The 12,988-nt window shown below is 30.8% G+C and overlaps 1 protein-coding gene across 1 annotated transcript in view; it reads left to right on the plus strand.

The window, feature by feature from the left end:
* Positions 1–565: 565 nt before the first annotated feature.
* Positions 566–12,988, plus strand: part of OtopLc (Otopetrin-like c) — a 101,717-nt gene continuing 89,294 nt past the window's right edge. Inside the window, exon 1 of the mRNA XM_065507768.1 lies at positions 566–2,577. Coding sequence (XP_065363840.1) covers positions 566–2,577 — 2,012 coding nt within the window. The remainder of the gene's footprint in view (positions 2,578–12,988) is intronic.

A 12,988-nucleotide genomic window follows, 5' to 3' on the forward strand; every position in this document is an offset into this window, starting at 1 on the left:
CCTAAATATACAAAATATGGGAGAATTTTAAAGATGTAATATTTTTGGACCAGAAAGGCTCTCGAGTCAAGAATTCTATGATATGACAAACACTTGCAATACATAATAACTGTAATAAATTTCGTTAAAATCTGGAATGAGAAATCCGATTGCTATCCGCTTTGGGAATAATCATTCCAACTGTTAAAATATTAGCATTTTGCATCAATTTATTTATTCAATATGTATTTTGTATCACTTTTTTATAACCTTCGGCCCACAGTGCACTTAAGTAGTGTACGCGAGTGAGAAAGTGCAATAAATAAAATAAATGTGAAAATAAGCAAAAAATAATAACAATCCTAATGTGTTTCTTAAAATACGTGTTGGTTTTTTCTTATACTTACAGAAAAATATAATTTTTCGAAAGAAAGTTTGGCAAAGTGAAAATAATTATAAAAAAAATATATGTATGGAACTTTACCAAAGAAAACCAATCTTATTTTCTATTAAACTTTAATAAACAGTGTAGAAATAAAACTATAGAAAAATAACAAAAAGTGTACAACTTACGATTTAAGACGATATGGATAGTTCTCCAGATCTGTCCCTTAAGTTAAGGCGCGGTTCAAGTGATTCTCGTGATAACTTTTATATGGATTTTGCTCAAGGCATCGATTCGGATATAGAGGAAGTGGATAATACAGCACCAACGGCACCACCTTTACCACTGGTGGATGAGTTAGATTATGCCAGTATACCACCACCACCGCCGCCAATGATGACGTCGGTGCAGCAGCCTCAAACTTTGCCAACACTAAGTGAACACGATGATTTACCACCTACTCCGCCACCACAAATCACAGTTTTACCCTCACCGCCACCGTCACCAACATCGTCAGTTTTGGAAATGATGCCACCACCACCCATAACACCACCTACCCAAATGAATCGCAAACAAGTGCAGCCACCTTCTCCACCTGTGGAAACAGAGGATGAAGAAGACGAGGATGATGAGGAGGAAAATGGTGAGGAAGCTGATGTAGAAGAAACACCAGATGAAGAAGCCGAAGATACTGAACCAGATGCAAAGGAGAATGGTGCTAATGGTGATGATGAAGATAAACAATCACCTCCACCACCTCTGCCACCGCTACCATCTCATTTATCTTATGCACAAAATCAAGATGATGACGATGATAATAATTTACCACAACCCATGCAGGGTCGCACACCTTCAACTTCGCCCTCACCACCAGTAACACCACCACCTTGTCCCGAATTGACGTCAATACAAAAAATTGTTTCACCTCCACCACAACATGTTTCGCAAATACCACCATTGACACCACCCTCCGAAAGCGATCAATCTCAGCCTAATTCCCCACCACCGGTACCCAGACACACCACAAATATTATGCCTTCGACTCCACCACCACCGCCCGAATGTGATACAGTAGATGATGAACAGCCACCTACACCACCACCTGAATTTGGTCAAACCGAAGAAGATGATGATGACAATGAAGAGAAACCAGATCAAGAAATAGATATATCAGGAACTGGCGATATTCCTACTATGGATTTGGTACAAGAAGTTTTACAAGAAGCCGCCAAACAAGCCTTGGAAGGTGACGAAACAAAATCCTCAAAAGAAGATGATTCTACGACCATTACAACACCGCCTAGTAATGGTTATTCAGGTTCGTCTATACTGCCTCATCAACCAGACGAAGAAGAGGAGGATCCCGAACTTATGTTGGCCAACATACCACCACCAGCTGGTCTAGAAGATAATCCAGAAGATGATGAGGGTACCAAAACGCCAGTATCGGAAACCAAACCTTTAGATTTGGATGAATTGTCATCCGAACATATACCACCACCATTGGAGGAGGAAGGTGAAGAAGATGTTGAGAAAAAATCCTCTTTACCCGGTACACCCACATCTCAAGTATCCCAATTATCACAAGCCACACCTACACCTACAGTTTCAGGCTCACCCAAACGAAAAAGTAGCGTAACAAGTGCAGGAGCTGCAAGTGTTGGTGCTAGTGGTAGCCGTGTTCCTAGTCGAAGCGTTAGTCGCAGTGGCAGTCGTAGCGGAAGTCGCACTGCAAGTCGTACTGGTAGTATACGTGGAGGAGCTGGCGGTAGTATGGGCTCCAGAGCTGGTAGCATAGCTGCAGCTTCGGTTGCCTCAGCAGCTGCTTCAATTGTATCAGCCTCACAATCCGTTAAAGCTGAAGTTATAACTTCACCACCTCTCTCGCTTAAATCTATACGAAGTCCTCCCGGTTCTATACGTTCGCACACTTCGAAACCTAGTCCTTCACCCTCACAAAAGAGTCAACCTATAGTGGCTATGTCGCCACCAGCTTCAATCGGTGAGGCTCGTGTTCAAAGTCCTCAAGAAGGCGACAGTCCACCAGCAATGCCTTCGCCACCTATAATGCGTAGTCCACCACAACTGAAGAGTCCACCATCTATGCATAGCCCACCTAGAGTTACAAGTCCTCCCAAGGTGTATAGTCCTCAGTTGATAAGCAGTCCGCCAATGCGTAAAGTGGATATCGATGCAGAGAAAGCTGAAAAACCGTAAGTACTTAGTAACTATCATATCAATTGTTTTTTTTTTAATCTACGATTCATAAGCTTTAATCTGAGATCGAAATGAAAAACCAAGGTAAAGCTAAATTCAAAATGGCAATTGAAAACTCTAAACCAAATATAATCGAATTCAATAGTTTTATACAAAGTCTTGTTTAGTAAATTTTCCTTTTAACAACATATTCCAATTTCTAAAAGTGGACTTTGTTCCAAATTCATGTAATTTTATTCATATTTATGCAATTGCAAATAAATTCTTAGAATGACAATTTAAATAATATATTAGAGACAGTTTATTGAACCACAAAGTCCATTTAAGAGTAATGATTTCATAATAGTATGACTTTGTAAAAATCCATGTCAACGTACGTAGTTACGTCTGCCAATGTGATTTCACAGAAGTGAAAAAAGAAACGATATTGTTGTTAAATGAATATGAGCCTTGTTACACCAGCAGTCAATACTAGTAAAGTTTGCCGGTAAAGTCAATGCACTTTAACCATTCATGTCATTTATTCATTCATTCATAGTCAGTCAGTTCGTCAGCTAGTCAATTCGTCAGTCAGTGTAGCATGCAGATATATTTTTTTTGTTAAACTCTTATGTGTATTTACAACATGTACAACAGACAGGCTCTATACACGTATTTAACGGTCTTTTATTTATAGTTAAGTTTCAATTTATTATTTATTTATATGTCGAACGAACATATAAAGGATATACTTTTTATGCTATTAAAAAAAACACAAAAGGAAAAAAGAGTAATCTTTTATGAAAAAAGGCTCATGAAGAATATAAACACAAAAATAAAAAAATCAGCAACAGTTCCGTGGTGGTAAAGTTATGTAAACATTTCAAGTACTGGCAATTGTAAGTGGGCCCATCAATGCACCGGGCACTGGGTTAGTAATGAATATTTGTTTGATATTTAATAAAAAATATAAAAATTAATTGAATTTAAAGTAAATTTTATGAATAGAAGGTTATTAATGAAACTGTTGCATTGAAAATTATTTACTTTTTTTTTGCAAAAGTCGAACAAAGTCCATGCTTGTTGCTTGATTTTCCTTTCATTGCAAATTAATGAGTTAAAATGCTAATATAATTACTCTTCAATATTTATACATTTGCGTTTTAATATGGCGTTATCATTGGAGGCAAGCACTTACCACAATCGCTTACAAATAGGAAATTAAATAAGTCATTATTACTACGCTCACATACAAATAGGGACTTAAATAAGTTATTACATTTAAATCCATTAAAATTTCTCTTAAAAAAATTATTCTTCATTTATTTTCTAAGAGATTAAAAAACAAAATGGAATGATGAAAACTAATTTTAAATCTATTTGGATAAGATTGATATGTCAGTCATTACCAAACTACTTCTAAGTAATGCAGTTGGTAAAAAGTTGTCATTGAAAAGTAAGTTGTGCAGTAATTGCAAGTCAAATTTTTTCTGGGGTGTTTATGATATTATCTATAAAATAATGAAAAATTATTTCCACGATTTTGAATTTAAAAATTTTGTTAAATCCTGAAGTAACAAACTAAATATTTTCTATCATTGACTCAATGTTATACACAGAAAGAATTATTGCTAAAATATTGTCAAACAATCGGTTGTCTGAAACTAATTTTATTTTCTGTAAATATTTTTATAGATTCTATTAATGTTTTTGTTTGATTTTTATTTTAATACGATACTTGGGATAAAATAACCAAACAAGCATTTAAATACGCGTGTTTGTTGTTATAGTTAATGCTCTTTTTACTTACATTCGGTAATTTCGTTTGCAAGTGCGTTTTTATCATGAGTTGATATAATTCTCATTTGGTTCAAAAACAATTTTTAATAAGTAGATGTGTTTTTGTCAAAGGCTTTGCGTTATATGATAAAAATCTAAAATCATTAAACAATATTTTTAGATATTTATTTATAAATTTTTGTCTTTACTTTGCTTTTTCTTTCTTTATTTTCTTATTTGTAGTTTTTTCTTCTTTATTTTCCTGTTTTTGTTGTCTTTTTATTTTTACAAATTTTTTTTATTGGTTCAATTTTGCTTAAAAATATTGTTTTTGGACCAGACAAAAATTTTACTGTTTTAAAGAAATTTTTGTTTGAAATTGTGTTGTAAATTCAAACAACTTTTTTATTTAATTTTAAAAATTTTTTCTGTGTAAAACTTCTTAACTGACAACAAATATTAATTTAATAACAAATATTGACTTAATGTTGTTATTAAAGACGAGACAATTTTAAATTAACAATTTTCCCAAACACAAACACGCACTTGCAACACCCACAGACGTGTCTAGGACAATTAGGAAGACGTTTATTAAATACAAATATAGTTGTAAAACGTAAAATCCATATTAAACTACCTAAGTACTGACATTTCAAAAGACCTGCACGTTTTTTTAATTTCCCTTTAGTGTATTATTTTCGCAGCTAACGTAAGTGCGATTAGTAAGGATTAAACTGGAGTTTAAATACAAAAAAAGCTACAATTTATAAACAGTGATTACAAATAAAATGTATCATGTGGTGTGCAACCTTGTATGAGTGGAGATTTAGATTAGTTGTAAAACTTATTAAAGCAATTGTATAAAATCGTATGTCGTTAAGTTCAAAAGTATTTCTATCCCGATGAAATGTATTTAATTTTTGTTAACGTTTTAATTACTTTTTCGTAGTTTCTCCAAAACATTGTAATTTTCATTTACGTTAATGAGGTCTTCTTTAATTAGCTTTGCATAAATGTGGCCGAATTTCGTTGATGCAGCGCTGAATTGTTTCTTTCAGTACAAGGGTAGTTCTTAGCTTGTTGTCATAGATTGCTACGAAATAAATCCAATTGTGTTAAATTACACGATCAAGTGGCCTTATCCTGATCACCGAAACGAGAGAGTACACGGCCAGGAATTGTTTCATGCAATAATTGAATTACTTTTTTCAGTCATCTTGTTGGAACCACATATTGCCCACATCAATAGTATATAATTTAGCTGTCAAACTTATGTTTGCAACACTTTAAGGCACAAATTGAAATTCAAATCTTGTGCGTATTTTGGGACACACTTTATTTTAATATTTTTAGTATTTGTTGCTAGAATAAATATTCTTACGAATGTTTGTTAAATTTGGTACAGGTTTGTAAATATTATTATTTCTTATTAAGAGAACGTATGAGTAAGATCGATATTACTTATACGGTGCAGCGATTTTAACCTTCCAGGTTGTACTGGACTGATTTGAGCTTCATATTCTGGATTATTTTGTTACTGTGCCAATTTGGAGAAAATATTCTGAAAGGTGAACTGGTTTTGTTTATTCTTTTATCCACATATATAAGTATCTGCTGTTATCTCGCATCCACGATAGTAAAAATGAACCAGTAGTTTAGAATATACAGATTTCTTTCCGTGGTATAGAAAAAAAAATAGAGGGAAATAAATATGTATGTAACTTTTAAACGGTAAGTCCGATTTGAATGAAATTTTACATACACAAAGAGGAAATTAATAAAAAAGTATGTTGTCTACCTAACAGAATTCTTATGAATGTAAATAACAGTGATAGGTAAATTCGAATGCATAGATATAACTTTGGATTTAGTCATTATTTTTAAACAATTGTTTTTTTATTTGACACTAAGGAGTGAGATCGAAAAATTCTTAACACACGTTTTTCATTACATTTTTTAACCCAAGTATTATTTGAATTTTTTTTTGATCAAGTTACCTTTGAAAAACATGTCAGTTATTATGTGTAATGTCAATTATATTAATTTTTTTGTTAATCTGATTAAAATGAGTGACCAGAAAAAAGTGCGTACTGAAATTATTAAATATTTTCAACAAAACCCAACTTGGTCTTACAAAAAGTTGGCCAAGCATACAAAGGTCTGCCGTCAAACTGTTTCCAATGTTATTAAACAGTACCGGGAGAACTTGTCAGTTGATAGAAAACCTGGTTCAGGTAGAAGGAATGGTCCACATGATGTTTCTAAAGCCAAAAAAATAGAACGCATTTTCAAAAGAGCTCCCAACACATCCGGTAGGAAAGCAGCCCGGTTAGCTCAGTGCTCGGACTATTTGGTACGAAAAGTTAAAGCTAATGCAGGTTTAAAAACATACAAGGCTCAAAAAGTTCCTGACAGGAACGCTACTAAAAATTTAGAGGCCAAAAACAGAGCACGGAAATTGAAGTCAAGTTTTATAAAAAAATATTCTTGCTGCATAATGGATGACGAAACGTATGTTCTGGCAGATTTTTCGCAACTTCCAGGTCAAAAATTTTATGTTGCTGATGCTCGAGGGAATGTTGAAGAAAAGTTTAGGACCCAAAAGCAGACAAAATTTCCCAGAAAGTTCTTGGTATGGCAAGCAATATGCAGTTGCGGCAAAAGAAGCCACTCATTTGTTACAACGGGCTCTATAAATACCGAAATTTACATCAAGGAATGTTTACAAAAAAGGCTGCTTCCATTCATAAGACTTCATAATGTGTCCACTTATTTTTGGCCTGACTTGGCATCCTGTCACTATGGCAAACAAGCCCTTGAGTGGTACAAGAACAATAATGTGGTATTTGTACCAAGAGAGGCAAATCCTCCAAACTGCCCGGAGCTAAGGCCAGTGGAGAGATATTGGGCTCTTGTTAAAAGAGAATTGAAGAGTACAAAAAAGGTGTCCAAAAGTGTGGTAGATTTTAAACGGAGATGGACTACATGTTCGAGCAAAGTGACAGAAAGCACTATAAAAACGTTAATGGAAGGGTTTCCGAAAAAGGTTCAAAATTTCATCACTAGTGATTAAAACTATAAAAATAATTTTTTTTGTAAATTGTAATAATAATTTCAATCAAATAAAAAAAAAATTAAAGCTGTAAGTTTAGTGGTTTCTTTTTTATAAACATATATGTATGTTAAGAATTTTTCGATCTCACTCCTTATATGTGTTGTTACTCCAATAAAGGAAAATTGGAGAAAATGTTGAAAATTTAATTTTCAAATACGAATATCTCCTAAGCTATAAGAGAAATTGATAGCTACGACGAGGTTTTTTATAGTGCTCGATGAGGAGATTCTATATGTGTATTCTATATACATATGTAAAATTTTTGAAAAATGTAACATACCCGTGTTATGTTTACTACTTTAAGGACCCTTGGTCGCGCTCCTGGTGGGCCCATGAGTTCCAAGTTCAAAACTTAAACTCGAAAACACTTCCTCTTTGTGCGTGTGAAATTTCATTCAAATCGGACTTACCATTTAGAGTTACATATTTTTTTTCTAAACTACTGTGCGTTGTGTATAAGCTTTTTTCGAGTATTAGAATAATTTTTATTATAATGACAACTCTAATAACTTTAGATATTGCTATAAATTGAATTATTATTTTGAAAATGTACTCATTTTGAAAACTGGAATATATTAATTAAAAGATGTTTTGGGTAAATTTAGAATTTAAAGTTCTATTGCGGAAATGGACTTTTGACAGATTCACATCGATTTCTGAAACGAACATTTTTCACATGAAACTTTCTCAATTTGAGTTTTATATCGCAACCAAACCTATTTGAGAGTTTTTAACACGAAGCTGGTTTCTGTAGTGATTTTCGTGAAAGGTTAGGATTATTCACATTATTATACATATAAATAAATTTATACGTAATTTCGAAAATTCGGTTACTTTATAAAAACTATAAGAATCATAAAATATGGGAATATTTATACATAAAAATATAAATTTTCCCATATTTTAAGATTTTATTAAACATTTTAATATGAAATGTAATAAATTATTTTCAAACAAATAGCAGTATAATTTACAAACATGATAGACAATCTCTGACAATTATTTAAGTTTGACCACCTCTTTTTCGAAATAATTATCAAACCTAGTTAATTTTCTAAATAAATTATGGTGTCTTTAGATGTGCATGTGTATATCCAAGTGTTTAAGGCAAAAGGAGTAATGAATATTTTCCCCAAGTAATGTGTTAATTACATGATGCTGGCAAATTATTCTAGTGGAAAGAGTAAAAAGACTAAAAAGAGTAAAACAGCAGGACATAACTGGTAGACTGATAGACAGACTTTACGGCAAACAGACATTTAGATGTAGTTTTGTTTAAAAAGGGGGGAAATTCATAACCATAATCAAATTCACACACACACACACGCACATACATAAAAGCAAATAAGCTTTTTTGTTGGGGCGTAAAACCGAAAAACACATTTCACGGTTGTGTAAACTTACTTCAACACAATCACACAAAATTTTAAAATCTATATATGTAAATGTATGTGTGTGTATCTGTGTGTTTGTTTAATAGTGTAACATTTGTTGTAGGTTTTCAAATATGACTTTTTCTCTTGATGTTTGTTTCTGTGTCTGCTGGTTTATGTAAATAAATCGAATTTTTGAATTTTGACGCTTTGGTAATCATCAAAATGAACCAGAAAGTATAAAAAATATCTTTTAAAAAAGATATATCTATATATTGTTAAATCACATGTGTTTACAGAAAACAGAACAGATATAACTTGTTAACGGGAGGGTGCATATTTAAATAACTTCATATTTCACACACAGCCATCTATAGGAGTTTCATACTGAAAAATGTTATATAAATATGCTACTGAACAAATTTTTGTTGACAGCAAAATTGACTTTAACAAAATATATACAAAAAAAATTTGGTTTGAGTGTTAAAAAAGTTAATAGGTAATGAATATCTATTAAAATGGAAGGGGAAAGAAAATAAAAGTATTTTTGAATACAAATTTTTTAGCAGACATATGCATAAAATCCTTAAGTAGATTAATTTTTGTTGTAAATAATTAAAAATATTTATTTACATGTTTTTTTTAATATACAGGGAAATTCTACAACTTTTCAAGTTGCAATTAAGGAAATCCAAATGTATATAGAGTAAAAACATATTGAAATTCAGAATTCCAAATTAAGAAATTTGGCTTAGAACGTATGCATACCTCAAAATGCAATTATTCTATTGTTTTGTATTAAAAACTCAATTTTCATAAAAAGTATGTTTGATCATTATGATGTTTCTTTAATTTTTCAAATACTCTAAAGAAAATTGTTTAAAAGAAAAATTTTTGTTATAACAAAAATTGTAAGACTTCATTTGCTTCTTTCATTATTTTGTAAACAAAAACAATTTCTAAAAAAGACTTTAAAAACTCTATGAGTTTTCATTAAATTCTTTCACACCATTAAATCAACCCTCAAGTTTTGCAATCGTTATTTGTTGAACTTGAAACTTTAGAAATTATTTAGGTATTATGACATTTACTCCACTCTATCTCTCGCATTTTCCTCCAGCTGTACGCCCAGTGTAGTAAGCAAATGTTTTGAAACTTCAAACTTCATTTCATTACACGTGCACAGCAGAAATAACAACAGTATTCAAACAAACAAACAAACACTGTTACAGAGACCATAGTAATGACTTTGTAACACTTAAACTTTTGTATTTAACTCTATGGTTAAATTTGTATCTACGTACAACATACAACAGTTTTGTTATTCATGCAGCAGACACAAACAAATGAACGGGAAAAATAGAAAAATAGCACTGAAGGTAACAATTGTTTTTCCCCCTTTTATGCCATTGCAAACCGTTTAATTCATGTTATGTAAATAATCATAAAAATTGTTGCTTCTTTTTAAATGTCTGATACTTGTAATTGGTTTACAGAATCCCTCCCCTGCTTGCCAGAATCGAAAATTATAACACCGCAGGCGGTACTAAAATAAAACCCATAATGGGGTTAGAAAAAGTTTTCTTTTTCAAAGGCAACATATGTTTAAAGTGATAAAACTGAATGCCTATGCAGGGGTATTTATAAATTAACAACAAAAAAAAAAAATCGTTCCATATTTGTTATTGAAGTTGTGAATTTTAAAATAGTAGTTAAATTTTTCTTTTTTTCAATGCATTACATGTAATTTATGTAAATAATACGGTTTTTGTTTTAATCTTTTCCTGCTTTGTTATAAACTGTTTGTAAATTAGCTTTGACTTATTTCAAGTTCATTTAGAAAATAAAATACAGTTTCTTGCTGTAAGGATTATAAAATATTTCAATTCCTTTTGAAATGAAAAGAAGAGGAATAGAAGCGATAATATAGAAAAGAATCTTTTCTAAATACGCTTGAGAAGGCATAAGTGTATACACATTTTAAAAAGTGTATTGGTAAGAAATTTAAAATTTTCTAATCTCAAACTAAAAAGTAATTCAGAATTTTTCCAATTTTAAAATTTATAATTGCCAAATTCACAATTGGTGTCGTAGCGTTGTATCGTTGTATGTCGTAATTTTTTTTATTAATATTTTGTTTCGAAAAATTTGTTTGAAAAATATTTATGACATACAATGCTACAACACTACGACATCAATTCTGAATTGGGCAAATAATTTACGTAAATAAAGCATTTGCTTCACCATCGGAAAAGATAATCAATTTTCTAAAAACTTTGTTTTTAAAATATCGTTAAAATCTAATATTTTTAAAGTTTCTTTCAATCGAATTGAAAATTAGTTAATTTTAAGATACCATTTAAAAAATATTTACCAAACTCAATTACAAACGTTTCAAAGATGATGTTCTAGATTCTAGACAGATGTTTGAGTTTCAAATTTGATATTTTGAAACAAAAAAAAAAAACGTTTGAAAAATGACATATTCTCAATCCTTAATAAAATTTCAAAAATCGTTTTCTCAATTAGAATTTATTACCAAAACTCTGTCTGTCTTTCAATTTTACTTTATGATTTTTCTTAAATCTAAAACACAGAATTTAGTCTAAAAGCAATCACAGAAATTAATTTCGACCTGAAATTTTAACCGTTTATTGTCCTTTTTCCTCTAGGACATTTTGTTAACGATCTATGAGTGATTTTAGATTTTTCATATAAAAATTGATATTTTGTGAGAAATATGAGTGATCACAGATTATTGACCATTTTCGTAAAGGTCCTCTTGCTAACGATCTATAAGTGATTTTAGATTTTTGATATAAAAATCGATATTTGGTGGGAAATATGAGTGATCACAGATTATTGTCCTTTTTCCTCTTGTTAACGATATATGAGTGATTTTAGATTTTTCATATAAATATCGATATTTGGTATGAAATCACAGATTTTTGCACTTTTTCCTCTAGGACCTCTTATTAACGAAATATGATTTTTAGATTTTTCATATAAAAATCTAAATTTGGAATGAAATAAGAGTGATCACAGATTATTGCCGTTTTTCCTCTAGGTCCTCTTATTAACGAATTATTAGTGATTTTAGATTTTACATATAAAATCAAAATTTGGTATGAAATAAGAGTGATCACAGATTATTGCCGTTTTTCCTCTAGGACCTCTTATTAACGAAATATGAGTGATTTTAGATTTTTCATATAAAAATCTAAATTTGGTATGAAATAAGAGTGATCACAGATTATTGCGCTTTTTCCTCTAGGACCACTTATTAACGACATATGAGGGATTTTAGGTTTTTCATATAAATATCGATATTTGGTATGAAATAAGAGTGATCACAGATTATTGCTCTTTTTCCTCTAGGACCTCTTATTAACGATATATGATTGATTTTAGATTTTTCATATAAAAATCGGTATTTGGTAGGAAATAAGAGTGATCACAGATTTTTCCCTTTTTCTTCTAGGACCTCTAATTAACGATATATGAGTGATTTTTGATTTTTCATATAAAAATAGATATTTGGTATTAAATAAGAGTGATCACAGATTATTGCCCTTTTTCCTCTAGGACCTCTTATTAACGATCTATGAGTAATTTTAGATTTTTCATTTAAAAATCGATATTGGTGGAAAATATGAGTGATCACCAGGGAAACCAAAATATGCAAATGCATGTTTTTTCTGGTGAGTCTAATGAGCACATGTATAAGATATTTACACGTTTCAGAACTATTTAAGAATTTTGGCATCGACTTGTTAGTGCATATTTTACCCATATATTTGTTTTAAGAGCATATTTATGTCATATTTTTGCGTTTTTAGAGCATATTTTATAATTTAATAGCATATTTTGACTTTATCAAAAACTAATTTTGTCTTACTTATTTTTCGCTGTTGTGTTACAGAATTGAAAAATAGATGGCTTTTCACCAAAAAAATTAAAAAACTAAAAAAAAATTTGTTCAGCTAAAAATATTTAATATTTCGACCCTTCACCAAATTATACTTCAAAATAAAAAATTTAAATATTTTTAGCTAAAAAAATGAAAAAAACTGAAAAAAAATTTGTTCAGCTAAAAATATTTAAATTTTTTATTTTGAAGTATAATTTGGTGAAGGATCGAAAGAACATTTTCTATGTATA

This window comes from Calliphora vicina, chromosome 4 (genome assembly GCF_958450345.1).
Source record: "Calliphora vicina chromosome 4, idCalVici1.1, whole genome shotgun sequence".
NCBI classification, from domain to species: domain Eukaryota; kingdom Metazoa; phylum Arthropoda; class Insecta; order Diptera; family Calliphoridae; genus Calliphora; species Calliphora vicina.